The following is a 15,318-nucleotide window of genomic DNA, read 5'->3' as shown; positions in this document are numbered from 1 at the left end:
AATAATAATAATAATAATAATAGGTCTACAGGAACAAGCTGATACAGAAATAGACCTGCTATTGTCCTTAAAGGTCCAGTGTATAGGATTAAGGGGGACATAGCAGAAATGGTATATAATATTCATAAATATATTATCATCAGTAACCTTAACCAAGGGAATGATGTGTACTGATTAGATTAAAATAAACCATTTTTATCTACATAAGGAGCAGGTCCTCTTCTATGGGGTCTGCTGTGTTGTTTAACAGTAGCCTGTAATAAATCACACACAAGAGATTTGCATTTTATGAATCTTTAGCTCTTAATTAAATAAATTAATGTCCTAAAATAAAATTAAAGACAAGTTAATGACGTGCTGCTGAAATAGAGGGAAGTTTTAAAAGCCACTCCGTGTCTAAAGTAGTTCACCAAGTGGTTCTGTGGCTATAACTGTGTCTCCGAGCATCCAGCACCAATGGTTTCATAATGACACATGGATGAATTTTGCCTTCACTCTGTTTTGAATCTATTTAAGAAAATGATATGATTAAAAAGTATATATAAATATATGTAAATCTAAAATCTGTATCATTTATATTATTATTCTTATATCCTCAGCTTTGAGAAAAAAAAAGAACACCTTATGATAAACTATTTGCTTTAATTTAGTTCATGCATTTGACTATTTACTGTGGCTTGTGCTTTTTGGATTGAACCAAGGGGAGGAAGACAAGGGTGTCTCAAACCAAGACAGAAGAAAAAAAAGAAAGTATGTTGTTGCGATGGTTACATGATTCAAACAAATGAACAAAGAGAGCAAGAAAGATACAATGGAGGAAATAAAAGTGAGATGTAATGATCTCTTCTCTCTGGTTGAAGCAGACACAGTGGCGGTTAAGATCAGACAGAAACAGAGTGACTCTGAAGAGTTTGCCGTGCTAATATCAGATAATGCAGGATGGTGTCAACAAGGGAAAAGTTGATGGAAAAACAGGTTAACAGAGAGCCAGAGCGAGATCAGAGGTCTTTTTTCTTTAGTCTTGATATCTGAGTTTGGCTGGTTCCTGTTTTCAGTAGCCTAACTGATGCTTCTGAAACAGATCAGTTCCTATTTGACTCACACGCAACCACAAAACACACACGTGTTTGCGCTTCTATTCTTCTGAGAGCCTTTCCTGACATACCACACTGCTTCACTCGTAATCCTAACCTTAACGGCTGCGACTGCATGCCGAACCCCAACCTTTACATTTTACGTAAACCTCATTCTAACCTTAATCGTAAAACCATGTTTGAATCTTCAAACAGCCTTGTGGAGAATTGATAACCTGACAAAATGTCGTCCAGCTCAGTGTTTAAAACTCAAACTGGTCCTCACAAAGATAGAAGTACTCACACAGACACTCAAAACTTTTCGTAGTTGACAGCTGTGATGCTCATACCACTTCTGAGTCATCTTGATTGTGGGCTGAAGGAGAGACTTTTTTAGACCTCTTACGAGTTTGTAGATTAGTTCTTTTATAAATAAGTAAATAAATAAATTCCGATCATTTTGATTTGAGCATCATAAAATCTTTACATCGTCATTAATGAACCTTTTTGGAAAGCTAACAATCTTTTGTCAACCCTTTCTTAAACGGTCACATCAAATGTAGTTATACACAGCATGGAAAAGATATATATAAATATTATATATATTATTATCTGTAGTGCTTTTTAGCCATGCAGACAATTTAGCTTCATTAGTGCCGATCAAACTATCCTACAGTCTCGCCACTACGACAACCGTGCAGAGAGAAATTTAATTTTTATGCAAAAGGCTGTGTCTGACATCATTCGCCAACATATGCTCAAGCAGTAGTTTGTATGATATTTAATGAATAAGCACTAATTAGTTTAGCTTTAGGGAAAACAATCATGGATGGGCGTTATCATATAATATACTTAACATAAAGTTATGTAGGATAGGAGGAGTAAAACTAAAATGTAGGTTAGGTTTAGGAAAAAAAATAATTATGTGGGTTAGGTTTAGGAAAAAATGTAATTATGAAGGTTACGTTTAGGAAAAAATGTAATTATGTAGGTTAGGTTTAGGAAAAATAAAGTTAAGTGGGTTAGGTTTAGGAAAACAAACGTCACATTATTTGCTTTATGTTAAGTTAAGCAAGTTAGGTTTAGGAGGAGAAACATGGTGATGATGTACTTAAAATAACACAAAGTTCACTTCATTTAGTTTGGAAAATCAGACAAATACACACACCTCTCTGTTTCCTATTTTTATGATCAAAAATACTGAAAACTGTCCAAGTTATTCTAAGTAGATGTGACTTTTTAATATTGCACCACAACCAAAATTCCACCTTCCTCGCCTGGCAGCAGTTGTCGTCTTTGGCAATATTTTATTTGCCACAATTCTGTACCTCGGCAAATAAAAGTGAAACTGTCTGCATGGCTAAATACTATAAATGTCAATGTTTATTTTTATTTTTTTAATTTGTATGTGACATGCATGAATTTATGCAAAATAGGTGAAGTCCAACCCCATTGTCCCCTCTAAAAGTCACCATTTTATTGGTGCTAGGTACAGAAATAGATATGTTGGTGACGCACTGATACATTTTTTTGTCAAATGTACCAATGCAATTACACCTGGTGGAGACTGAAGTTACATTTAAGCTCTCAAAAAGTGCACTTTGCTGGTGAATAGTCCCCCTTATCTCTACTTTAGTTCTAAACAATGCATGCATCCATTTAGACTGTTACTCCTGCACCTCATTTATAGCTGAGGCCTGTTCTGATCCAATGACATATAACCTAATCTGTTTAAAAAAGAGTTTCCACAACGGAAAAAAACCCTCTGCCTCATTGCTTGACAAAGACAATGCTGCTGACGATTCCTGAATCATGCACCAATAATAGCTGTTATTATGAATTATGAAAAGTTGGTTTCAAATCTTAAGTTGTTTTTTTTCCCCCGGTGAAAAAAAATCCCAACTAAAGGTTACTTGCCGTTTCTGCAGCTTTTCCCCTCATATCATGGTCCTCATCAGTGAATGTAGTTTCAACTGAGAACAACTTTGTCAAAAAGGTATGGTGCTCAGTTAATGAAAATGTTGTCTTTGAAACCAAATATTTGTCACGAATTATCTTTTCTACCAAAGAGCCTTCCAATTTAAAGTTTTGAGAAATACACATAAAAAACACTAATATTGAAATCTTCAATGAGATGTATCCTGTATTGTTTTAACTTAGATAAGAGAGGATGATTGAGAAAACAGTTTTTCAAGGCCTTAAAAATGCCAGGATTTATGAACTACACAAAGCATCACGAGTGTGGTTAATGAGCATACACTGTATAACAATAATTGGCATCGTCACTGTCATGTCATCCACTGGTTTGTGGAGGCATGTTTTCAGGCGTCAAGTTTGGCATGTTTGCCATCGCCGTCTTAGAGTTTTGGAATCAATGCGTTAAAATTTGAATGAGTGGGCGGGTAAATCCAGCTCATAGACTATGATAAAGCCTAGCAGCAGCCATGCCCTGAAATATGTAACTTTAAGTCTTACAAAATATAAATGGGCGAGGTTTACGAATATATATATATATATATATATATATATATATATATATATAAATTCTGCTGTAAGGTTTGGCATTTTAAAATTGTGTCTGTGTAGATTAACTTGCTACCAGATTAAGCCTCAAGTGGCCATTCAAGCAACTACAGTTTGTGTCACTAAACTTCAATTTTCGGTGCTCCAGGTGTCGTGAGCTGATAAACTCCTTGTTAATTGGGAGCATGGTGGATTTGTCATGGCATGCCTACTTACAGCCGTTATGTGAGCAGAAGAATTATCATCCTTACAGGCAAACCGCAGATACAACATTTGAGCGTTGAGCAGCAGATCACCTGGTTTCATTACAGGCTCTTTCTCTGCTTTGCAACGTCTGTTTAATAAATGAAACAAGGCTGAAGCAACTCGTCAAAACTTCCCACCAATATGTGCTCTTTGTACGTCAGTACCTTGGTAAAGACAGGCCATGAGATCAAGTGTTATTGTTGAAATACTGACAGATTAGCTCTGGAACGAAATAAGAACAGGGCCAGTTTATACTTGTTTGATCATCTCGTGCATGCAGCCATGCTGTTTCATCACCATGGATGTTGAGACAAGCCATGCACTGCACGCCTGCTGGATCTAATGTTTCAATCTAAAGTAAACAATTGTTGGTGAGAACCAGGTAAACTGCAGTGCTGGGTCTGGATAGTAAGTGTTGTTCAGGTGGTGTTGGTAAGAACACCCAGGAAGCAGTTCTTCTTTCTTTAATCCTTCTTTATTGTCCCATGTGCATGTAGTACAGCTGGGTGAGTTTGTGATGTGTGTGGGTGTGTGTGGTCTGCAACAAACAATAAAAACAGAAATCAATAACATTGCGTCTGTATTAATTCAGCTATTGTTTCAACAGAGCACATACTTAGCTGAGAAACATAGCACAGCGCCACAGTTATAGCATAGATTGGCATATTACACCAAGCATACAACTCAAATTGCACCCATAATAAACTAAATATGACACAGACTGTGAACTAAACGAAGTTAAATGAGGGTGCATTCATCCCCACTATTAACCGGAACATTTAAACAATACAGATGCATAACATGTGAACTTAGCTAGCTTGCGCGCTAACCACTAGCATGCTAACCGCTAATGCTAGCATGCTAATCGCTAGTGTTAGCATTGCAGGTACCCACTGTGCAACTTCTCAACACACAGACTAAATCAACCATATGTAGGGCCTACTTACTTATTCACAGGGACGCACACAGGTGAACACACAACACACTACTTGTGATTCAGGCAGGGAACATGAACAGCAAAGAAACAACTCTGTATACTACTTCTCATGACCGGAGGACTGAATGAGGTGAGGCCGCACTCAGATGACGAGGAGGCGGAGCTGTGATGTCATCGGACCGGGAGCCTTTCATACAACAATGTTACCTAATGAAACTAATGTAAACTGTAAAGAATGAACTTGTGTTATTGAACATGTGATCTTTTCTCTCTTCTTTTTAATTGCTGCGTCTGAAAATCCATTTAACACACTAAAATCTAACCAGGTGTTGAGTTCAGACGACTGATATACTGTGGACACTATTCCCACAATGCAATGCTAAATTAAAACACATTTGGTGAAACGGCAAAAGAAATATCCCCAAAACAACAGAAAAATGTTAATTTTTGGAAAACCATCCTGCTCTCCTTTTGTGGAGCTAATTGGTATCATAAAGCTGCTACGTGACTGATGTAAGTGTGCTACTGAAAATGAATGTACTGTACCTACTGTACACTCTACACTTACTGTGTAGTTAGTGTGCAGAAAGGACTCAGGACAAAGCCTATGTCTCCAGATAAATACCTGCCTGTTGTGAGTCATTGTTTCACTTTCTTCCACTCTTTTAGTGTAAAAACAGATTATATTGTCTTTTCCTAATGTCTCATTGTATGTGTTTTTACTTGATTTAGAGCGGTGGGAAAGACATGTCTTCTCATCAGCTACACAACCAATGCCTTCCCCGGGGAGTACATTCCTACAGTGTGAGTATGACACACACAGACACATGCTCTCTCCCTTTTTCTCTCTCTGAAGCCACTAAAACTTTCAGTAAATAAATTACATGTATAACTGCACATGTTGCACATTTCAGTATGGATGCTGATGAACTGTAATATGCAGTTGTGTGCATGCAAAGTCAAATATGATTCACACACCTCAAAAATACTCTTTCTGAAAAGCTTTCTTGGTAAATAAAAGAAATATATATTTTTTTAAATAGCTGACAGGTAAACAAATACATTTTAACAACTTTTCTCTACTTCAATTATTGTGACAGTGCTTGTTGATAATGTACATAATGTTTGTGCCAAATATAACACAGTTTCTTTACGGTTTTAAGGTGTTATTTTTTTTTTTTTTTTTTTTTGCATTTTATTTTATTATTATTATTTTTTGTTCACTCAAAAGAATATAATTCAAACTGATTTTGGTTTATTCATTTTAAGAATGCCTTTCAACTGATTTCGCAAATGAACTCTTAATTCACTGAAAAGTCTGCATCACTGGCTTCTCACTTATGTAAATTGTATGCACTTATTATTCTTAAGTATTAAAGCAATTTGGTAATTGTGCATATGTGTGTAGCAACCAGAGGTCCATAGGAAGTGCAACAAAGTCATAAGCAAACAGATGAGACTGTAGTGTTTCATTATGACCACATGAGGACAGTGCTGCTTAGATATTTTAATCTAGAACATTGTGTTTCCTTAAGCATATAGTTGCCGTAACAGCAGAGGCCAAATAGATTACGCATTTTTATGGCAAACAAAAACAGCTGGGGAATTAAAGTTCTTACAGTCTGAGGGCCAGTCTAGTGCTCACTAACTGAGAAAGAAATAGTCTGTTTAGGTTTAATAAGCTACTTACTGAACTAAATAATGCATTTTCTTCTTAATGCCATTTAAACAAAGAAATACTTATTAAAGCTGTATTACAGGTCATCCCAAACTCTTTTCAGTATGCGCTGATGAACTTCCTTTTTTCTGTAAGCTTCTCCCTTCAGATCTCAGATGTCTAATTATGAGAACTATGGCATTTCTATGGCATTTCTAAATCAAATTATCGATTGTTTAAATTATTAATTAAATGAAACACTGGCTCACTGGCTGATTGACTGACTGCTGCACTTCCTGCAGATTTGACAACTACTCAGCTAATGTGATGGTGGACAGCAAGCCAGTCAACCTGGGACTCTGGGATACAGCTGGACAAGAAGACTACGACAGGCTCCGCCCACTGTCCTACCCACAGACGGTACACACACACACACACACACACACACACACACACACACACACACACACACACCCAGATACAGATAAAATCTACTTTGTGTCCCGCTGTTTTCACCCAAATATGTAATGGTTTACATGTGACTGTGTACATACAGTTTATGACCCCACAACATAATAATACATATCCATCCACACACACACACACACACACACACAGAGAGAGAGAGTTCATTAGTCAAGATAAAATCCACTATGTCTCCTGCTGAGATTTCAAACAGCGACTGCCACATCCATATAGAAAACTTCAGCCTGACTGAGCAACATCTCATTAAATACCGTTTGGCTGTAAAACAAAAAAGTTTGTTTCGGCTCATTTGAGGGCAGAAACAGGCAATACTGTCACAGAATCATGGTTCATATTTGATCAGCACTGCCAGGTTTGACACTTCATAAGCAGCAATCAACATAAGAGACCCAGCAGCTCTGATTGGTTGTTCTCATTCACATGCAGTAGATCCTTGCAAATGCCATAAGGAGCAATATAGGGAGTCAGAGAAACATGATTTTTTTTCAGATATTATTTGTCTCATGTACTACTGCCTTTTATTTTTAATTAATTAATTAATTTTTTTTTATAAAAGTTACCAACTGCAGTATTTAATGTCCAGTGTGTAGGATTTAGGGGGATACATATGTTGTCTTTAGGGTATTATTACCTGAAATGAATTATCTTTGTATTTTTGTCACTTTAAAATGAGTCATTTATATTTAGTGGTACCTTTTCTGTGGGGATTGCCATGTTGCAGAGCCATGTTTCTACAGAAACCCAGAATGGACAAATATAACACTGGCTGTAGATAAGGCTCTTTGTGTTTTATTGTCAGACACCATAGTTAAAAGTCCCTCTGTGATGAGTAGTGTTAGAAAAACACTTATCTGTGACATGAAGCTGATTTATTCAGTATTTTTACCAGTTTAAATCTAGAAGTCTATTTGTTTTGGAGAGGAAGAGACCACTGAGGTTAAAACCTCCCTGAACAATGAGCACTGAAGAAAGACGTGTCAGCTTGTTGCAATCTGCAATACTCACCACTAGACACCACTAAATCTCCCAAAAACTGTACACACTGTTCCTTTAAAATAAGATTCTTCAGTCAAATTAACCAGAACATTTGGGCCTACGTGCATCAACAAAATAACGCACAGTTAAGCAAGATTTTTCATAACAGTTATTCTGTCTGCTGCAGTAAAATAAGTCAAGCAGTTATCATCCCACCACAGATATAGTTTAACATTTATATGAAATTGTAAATAAACTTGTAAAATACATAAAAAGAGTCCCAGTATGTTCAAATCTATCATCTAATCGATCCTCTCTCATCTCATTGCCTATGTAGGATGTTTTCCTGATTTGTTTCTCCCTGGTGAGCCCAGCGTCCTATGAGAACGTCAGAGCCAAGGTGAGTCTTGAACCTGCTGCACATGATTATTTGGAGCCTTTATATGAAATCAAGCAGTCCTAAAATAGATTTAAAAAACAGTGGTTATACTGTAAATTACTCTGATTAAAACAAACAGTGATTTTGTTCCTGCCTCATATGCTGCAGTCGCTGAATCAGATGGTTGGGAGGCGATTTGCATGTTTAAGCAAGACTATAAAACAAAGATGAATAAGCAGTTAACCATAATTAGAGGTTAAAACAGCCGATTTTATAGAACAGTCCCAGCTCTGAACTGCAGAGTCATACATCATCAACAAAAAGATTTTTTTGAAAAGGAAGAAAGAAAGACGACATGGTGTTTAACGCTGTCTGTGGTTCTGCAGACAAACCGGGCAATTAAAAATGTGACTGTTTGACTGAATTTGATTTTAAATAATGAAATTTAAGGGGCAACTTATCTGAACAATGATGGTGAAGACTTTAATATGTCAACAGTAAGGTGGCTCTGAGAGCTCAACACACGGCAAATTAAGAAAGCCTATGCAAAAAGACCCAATGCAAACGAACGAGGGAACATCCTCACTTATCTAAAGTGCAGCATTTAGAAAAAATGCTGGAAATGGATAATTTTGTGGCAGCTTGCCATGATTAAAATGTCTGTTGCCACAGTTTGATTTCCTCTTCTTTGGAACTGGACTGTTAATTGGGAGCACTGTCAGACTGTATTTGTACTTGTTATGAATGCCATGCTTTACTATGACTTTAAAAAGGGGATACAGATTGATACACTATAGGACACACAGACAAACAAAAAGAAGAGATTTCCATCTATTACTCCATCAATATTATATTCCTGCTTATTTCAATTCAGGATCATTTGGGTTGATCATTCAGCCCGTCGATCGCTACACATATCCAAGAACACCAGAGTTTATATAATGCATTGTGAGATTAAAAGCGTTCATACACAGCCCTCTCCTCTAAAGTGCTCTCTCGCCTTTGGCTGTCTCATGTTCTCTCCATTTCCTGTTCGCCAATCACACAAGGACAAGTACTGCAACAAAAGCAGAGCCTTTCTAAAACCACTCGCTGCCTCGCAACCCTATAAATATCCTATAAGAACATCAACACAATATAACAAAAGGAAATGACATCAGAAATATTGATTAGATTCATTTTTAATACTATTCAACACTGCTTTGCTCTTCATTTTGAATCCCATGCGAGTCACCATAGTAACAAGAAACTGGAGTCATATCAAAAAAGTGGTTCCCAATAGATTAGTTGGTATGGAGGGAAATTAAAAAGGAAGACAGGTTGATAGTGAAAATGAAAATTCTATGTAGCAGACAGACCTACGTTATAACTTTACACTCACAAAAAAAAGCTCTGCTTGGCCAAAAGAACAAATAATAACTGCATGACTTGTATGTGGTCGAGGTGATTAAGTTTAAATAATTTTGCACATGAAGGACATAAAGAGGCTAAATGTTTTGACTGGCACGTTTGCACTCAGCGTATGTTTGTTGTTCATTTTTTAGATATAATGCATGGCTTATTCTCAGCAAAGCAACCCTTTTATGATCCTGGACCTTTTAGACTCTTCATACTAAGCTGTTTTCCTCTTCACATTTGTGCCTTCATTTGAATTTTAGAAATGTTCAAGGCTTTTTGTGTGTGTGGATTGCAGTGATACTTAATTTACGGCTTGTAGGCCACATCTGGCCCACGGTAGGGTGCCGGGTTGCCCGCCGACCATTTTCTAATTTGAAATGAAAATAAATTGATTCCCATGGGGAATTTTTATACTAGGAATTTAAATCAAGTGCCAGAGTGCATTAAGCATTAAAACAGAGCTTATTTATCAAAAAGTGCCAGTGGATTCTTCTCACAATCACTCCAACACAGGTCCAGGCTAAGCCCCGAATGTCATCATATTCTAGAAATGCCCCTGCCTGACGTCAAATGTCATCTTGCAGAGTTGCCCCCTGGGCAAAGCAAGTTGAGTATCCGTGGTGCAAAGCTTGACAACTATTGACAGCAAGGTATCTGAGCAGCTAAATGTTGAGCAAATCAACACATAATGACGTTGTGGATTATAGAGTCCACCATCCTGTTCACTCAATATCCATCCATCATCAATCAGATAGTATTCACACTGTGCTACATCACAGGACTCACGGACTCTACGCAGCGGGCTCATCTTAAGCCTGTTATTATGAAGGAACAGCAGGTACCCACTTTAACTCTAGGACTGTTTGCATATTTTGCGTTTCATGCGTTTCTACTTCAGTCTTGGATCATTTTGGCTGTGTTTTGCATACGGCGTTAATTTTGGCAAGATTGTGTACTTTTGTTTAATCTTGGAATTTCTAGCTCAGCTCCTACAGTAAATCTAAAATGCACTGTGTAAACGAAATTGTGACATTCATACTGTTAAGTGCAAAAACAGGTGCCAATGAAACCCATTCAAACAAAAAAATTTGATCACGCAGCCTAAAATGACCACAGGCTGATCAAGTTGGATAACTAGACCAGGAAGACAATTCAAAATACACAACTGCAACTCCAGAACCTGTAAAACCAATCCATGACCAAAAAGGCAACCTAGATGTTACAAGAGGTAATTTATGTCTTCTGCTATAACCATCCTAACCAGAGATATAAGAAAACATCAAATCATTTATGACACATCCAAGTCAAGTTTTAAGTCATTCAAAACAAGTCGCAGTCAAGTCTACATTCAATTGAGAGTGCAATTAAAATCTAAGGTTTTACAGAACATGTCTCAGAACTCAAGTTCTTTAAGACAAGTCCTTGTCCGTAGTCTCAAATCTTTTAAGACATGTCAAAGACTAAGGTCTTTCAGAGCAAGCATCAAGTCAAACTAAACAGTTAACTCTGAAAGTTTTTCAGCAGTTAAGTCTCCAGTCGGTAAAAACAAATCCGAGTCAAGTCTTAAGTCCTTTGGAGCAATTCTAAGTCAAGACACAAGTCACTGCAAATTGAGATGCACGTTGTTATTGTGGGATTTTAGAGGATCAAAACTTGAAACTTAAATAGTTTTGCTTTCAAAACTCAAGCCAATTAAAGTCTTTAGGGAGTCAGTTTCCAAGTCAAGTCTCACCACAGCCAAGTCCAAGTCAAGTATCAGGTCCTCCTCTCTTTTACTTAGCTCCTGAGTTTACTCTAAAGCTGTTGTATAATGTGAAGTGAACCTGCTGAAAATAACAGGTCAAGTTCAGGAAAAACTCACTTGAAATGAAGTTTAAAAAACCTCCACCTGTAAATGTCCTTATTGGCTCTAACCAAGATAGAGTTTACTGTGACAGAATTTAATATAAATTTATTTTAATGGGACTTCGTGAGAAGATAAAGCTGCTGAAGGAGATTCAAGGAGTCCATGAATTTGTATTACAAAGAGGTTTTGAATTTCAGTAACACAGAGTAAGACATTTAAAAAGAGCCCACTCGGAGAAGCAGCAGTACAATTCATCAGGTAATACCCATAATCCCCACATGTCAACAGGTTGGCTGGTTTGCAGGCCACTAAGCAGGTTGGATGTGCCAATCAAAAACCACAACCATCACCGTGTGTGCACAAAAATCTTACTTTTTACTTAATTCTTTTAGCAGATAAAATCTCTCATTTTCGCACTGAGGAAAATGGACAAAGGAAGTAAAGAGTCAAGTGAGAGAGAGGAAGAAGTCGGTAAGGGAGATATGAGGTAAGAAGGAGGAAGCAAACTTGAGATCAGAGGGAAAGGCGTGAAGCAAAGAAGGGAAAATAGGCGAAAGATACAGCAAACGCAATCATTTTTAGGGAAATTTTAATGCCAGAGTGGAGGCAGCAGGGGGAGGTCTGAAAATGGAAACCTCAATCATGTTGTGAAATTATTTGCAAGTTGGGGTCGAAACTTGGATTTCATACCTACAGCATGTCATTTGCATTTTTAGACTTACTTCATGACAACTTAAGAAACCAGGCTGACTCCTTCATCCCACTTTTTGTACCTCCTGGCTTCCAAACTTGCACCCCCTGTCGTTTTCGTCATCTCCGACACTTACCTTCACTTTGCGTCTTCCCCTGTTTCTCCTCTCATTTTGTTTGCCCTCAATCTGTCCAGTGGTACCCAGAAGTTCGCCACCACTGCCCCTCCACACCCATCATCCTGGTGGGCACCAAGCTGGATCTGAGGGACGAGAAGGATACCATTGAGAAGCTGAAGGAAAAGAAGCTGGCACCGATCACCTACCCTCAGGGCCTGGCCCTGGCTAAGGAGATAGGTGAGTGATGCTTATGGGATCCTCTCCGGTCTAGTATGACAGAAATGTGTAGTCTCATTGGCTGATGAAACAAAGCAGTCCTTATCACTTTATAAGTAATTAGATGAATTAAAAGTTGAACCCTTAAGATTACAAATGCACATGGTGGGATGAGGCAGTATGGTATTTATGTTTACACAGAGGAGCAGACTGTCACAAAGGTTGGAATTAGGCAACAAAGTCACAGACAGTTAAGTGTAAAAAACATAACAAAAAATACACACACTCAGACTCACACATCCACATGGGAAGCAAACTGCAGACTCCTGCACAAAAATTAATTGTTTGTGTGACCCATACACCTCCCCAGCCACCTCCCTCCTGCTCTCTATAAACACACTTGTATTACACACACCTGTAATATGTGGTTACTGGCATTACCTGATACTGTCATGTAAGCGTTTTGTGTACACGCGACTGGTTCCGTCTGGCTGTCTTTGAGCGTGATAACGTCACTGTGTGTTCTCTCATCTGACGCTGTCCAACGACATTGTGGTTGGATGTGGAAGGAAGCTTCTGGTGTCATGTTTGTACGCCAAAAAGCACTGACAGAGTGGCACTATTTAAAGAGTTCAGAGTGAGAATCGATGTTACCCATTAAAGATTGCATTGTGCGTTCAGACTGTGATAACTTACTTAAACTTTTATTTTCTGGGTGTAGTTTTAACACTCCCCTCGGGATGGTGACATAAGCAGCTGCTTATATCACCCATGGCAACCGCTGCTGCTACCAGCCAGTAGGTGGTGCTTAGTTTTCACCCCAACTGTTTTCAATATGACGGCTTGGTCACAAACTCTCATTTTACAGCTAATAGTACACTAACCAAATATGACAATAAAAGTTACCAAATGCAGCTTGACGGCGCAGCTTATCATTATGACTTGTGTACTTCAGCCTACTTTCATCAGTTGTTTTTTATGTTTCTATAAGTAGTTTTATTAATGTGTGTTGTTCTGGCTGTTTTAATTTATTTGTTTAGATGCAGTCAAGTACCTGGAGTGCTCCGCCTTGACCCAACGCGGCTTGAAGACTGTGTTTGATGAGGCAATCCGAGCCGTGCTCTGCCCCCAGCCCACCAAAGTCAAGAAGAAGCCCTGCTCACTGCTGTAAATGGTAAGACTGAAGCAAACACAGAGGGAGAGGAGGAGAGTGGTCAAAGAAAGAGAGCAAAGAAAAGGATGATTGAATGATGTAGTGAACAAGTGAAGCAGAGTAGGAGGGGTCGGGATGATTCTTTCATTGGTTTCTTTTCCTGGATCGTAAGTCCAAACACATCCTACACAACTTGTGAGAAATCTTGATCACATACTGGGTGGCAAGAACTGGCTAATCATTAAAAGATGATTCAAAGGCTTCTTCTTTACCAAGCATACAGTTTGATACACTTGACAAAGAGTAAGAAAACAAGCCAAAGAGAATCCAATTTAAAAAAATGTGGCAGTTTCAATGCAACAAGACACCACAAGACAAAGACAAAAATAATTACAAATGGATGATAAAACACACAGGGAATAAAGGCTGTTTCTTCTGAGGTGATTTAACTAATGTCACATTTAATATGAAATAAGAGTTCCAATCACAGCATTTGGGTAATTATTTCCCAACCTTTAGGGCAGATTTTCAATTTGCCAGGAGGAGGACAGACACAGAAATCAGTGAGCTAGAAAATACAGAAATTATTTGACAGATGACGATCCAAGCCTGTTCTCCGCAGGAGATACATTAGCAACTGAAAAACACGAAGTCCAAGAAAAAAAAGTAGCTAATTTTGAGCTCCTGCCTTTTTTTTTTTAAATTACCATAATCATTGTAGAACTGATAGCATCCTGCTGGCATTTCAATATAAAGGTGCAGAGAGAATTTGAAGACATGTGACAGAGAAATTATTTTTACTAAATTGCATGTGGAATAATGAGTCACTTCTTTGCTGAGACAAAGAATCGTTTCTGTTTTTAATATTGAAGCAGAATTACATTTTCTCAAACATCCTACACGTGCTGCCATTTTAACCTCGGTGTGTGTGTGTGTGTGTGTTAATCAAGTTGTTACAGATTCATGTGGATTTCATTTTTTACATTCTTGCAGGACCACAAGAAGAGAGAAAGCGATCCAGACTGATGACCTGAGCTTAAAGACGAAGATTTAAAAGTTCTGTTATGTTTCTAATAGAAAACTATGACTAGATTGCCACTAGTTAAAAAAAACCCCAAAAAAAAATGCTTCTACGGTTATTAAAAAATGGTAGCAAACCTTTCTGTACAGCATACTCTGTAGTATCTCTGTGGTATAAAAGATGAAAGAAAATCACTAAATGTGGATGCAACAGACTGCAGTTCACACACTATTTTCACCATTAGTTTAAACATACTGTAAATCAAGAGGAGAATGCTAGGTTTATTCAACGTACGTAAATTCCTGCAGCTCACTGCTCTTTTGGGGCCAAAAATACATACAGGTGTCTTGTGCACCTTCACATAATGATAAAAGTTGTTACTACGTGCACAGATAAAGTTGCAATAAAATCGGTTCATGATGTCTTATAACAGTTGTATTAAGAGTAACGATCAATGGTACATTAAATAAATAAATAAGGCTCAGGGATGTAGCTTTTGTATGAGCTGGGAGCTGAACAATGTTGTATTTGAATAAAAGTTATTAACAAACGTATTATTTGTTGTGATATTAAAATAAAGGACATTTTATCAAATAAAA

At 37.7% G+C, this 15,318-nt stretch overlaps 1 protein-coding gene across 1 annotated transcript in view; it reads left to right on the top strand.

Moving 5' to 3' along the window:
- LOC121941566 (ras-related C3 botulinum toxin substrate 2) overlaps positions 1-15,318 on the top strand; it is an 18,710-nt gene extending 3,392 nt beyond the window's left edge. Inside the window, exons 2-7 of the mRNA XM_042484391.2 lie at positions 5,512-5,583; positions 6,739-6,856; positions 8,235-8,297; positions 12,407-12,566; positions 13,586-13,719; positions 14,692-15,318. Coding sequence (XP_042340325.2) covers positions 5,512-5,583; positions 6,739-6,856; positions 8,235-8,297; positions 12,407-12,566; positions 13,586-13,716 — 544 coding nt within the window. The 3' untranslated portion in view covers positions 13,717-13,719; positions 14,692-15,318. The remainder of the gene's footprint in view (positions 1-5,511; positions 5,584-6,738; positions 6,857-8,234; positions 8,298-12,406; positions 12,567-13,585; positions 13,720-14,691) is intronic.

The sequence above is a fragment of the Plectropomus leopardus genome, chromosome 3, assembly GCF_026936395.1.
Source record: "Plectropomus leopardus strain MGB_pleo_1.0 chromosome 3, ASM2693639v1, whole genome shotgun sequence".
Classification (NCBI taxonomy): domain Eukaryota; kingdom Metazoa; phylum Chordata; class Actinopteri; order Perciformes; family Serranidae; genus Plectropomus; species Plectropomus leopardus.
The sequence above is the reverse complement of the archived record's forward strand: the minus strand, read 5'-3'. Positions and strand labels throughout refer to the sequence as shown.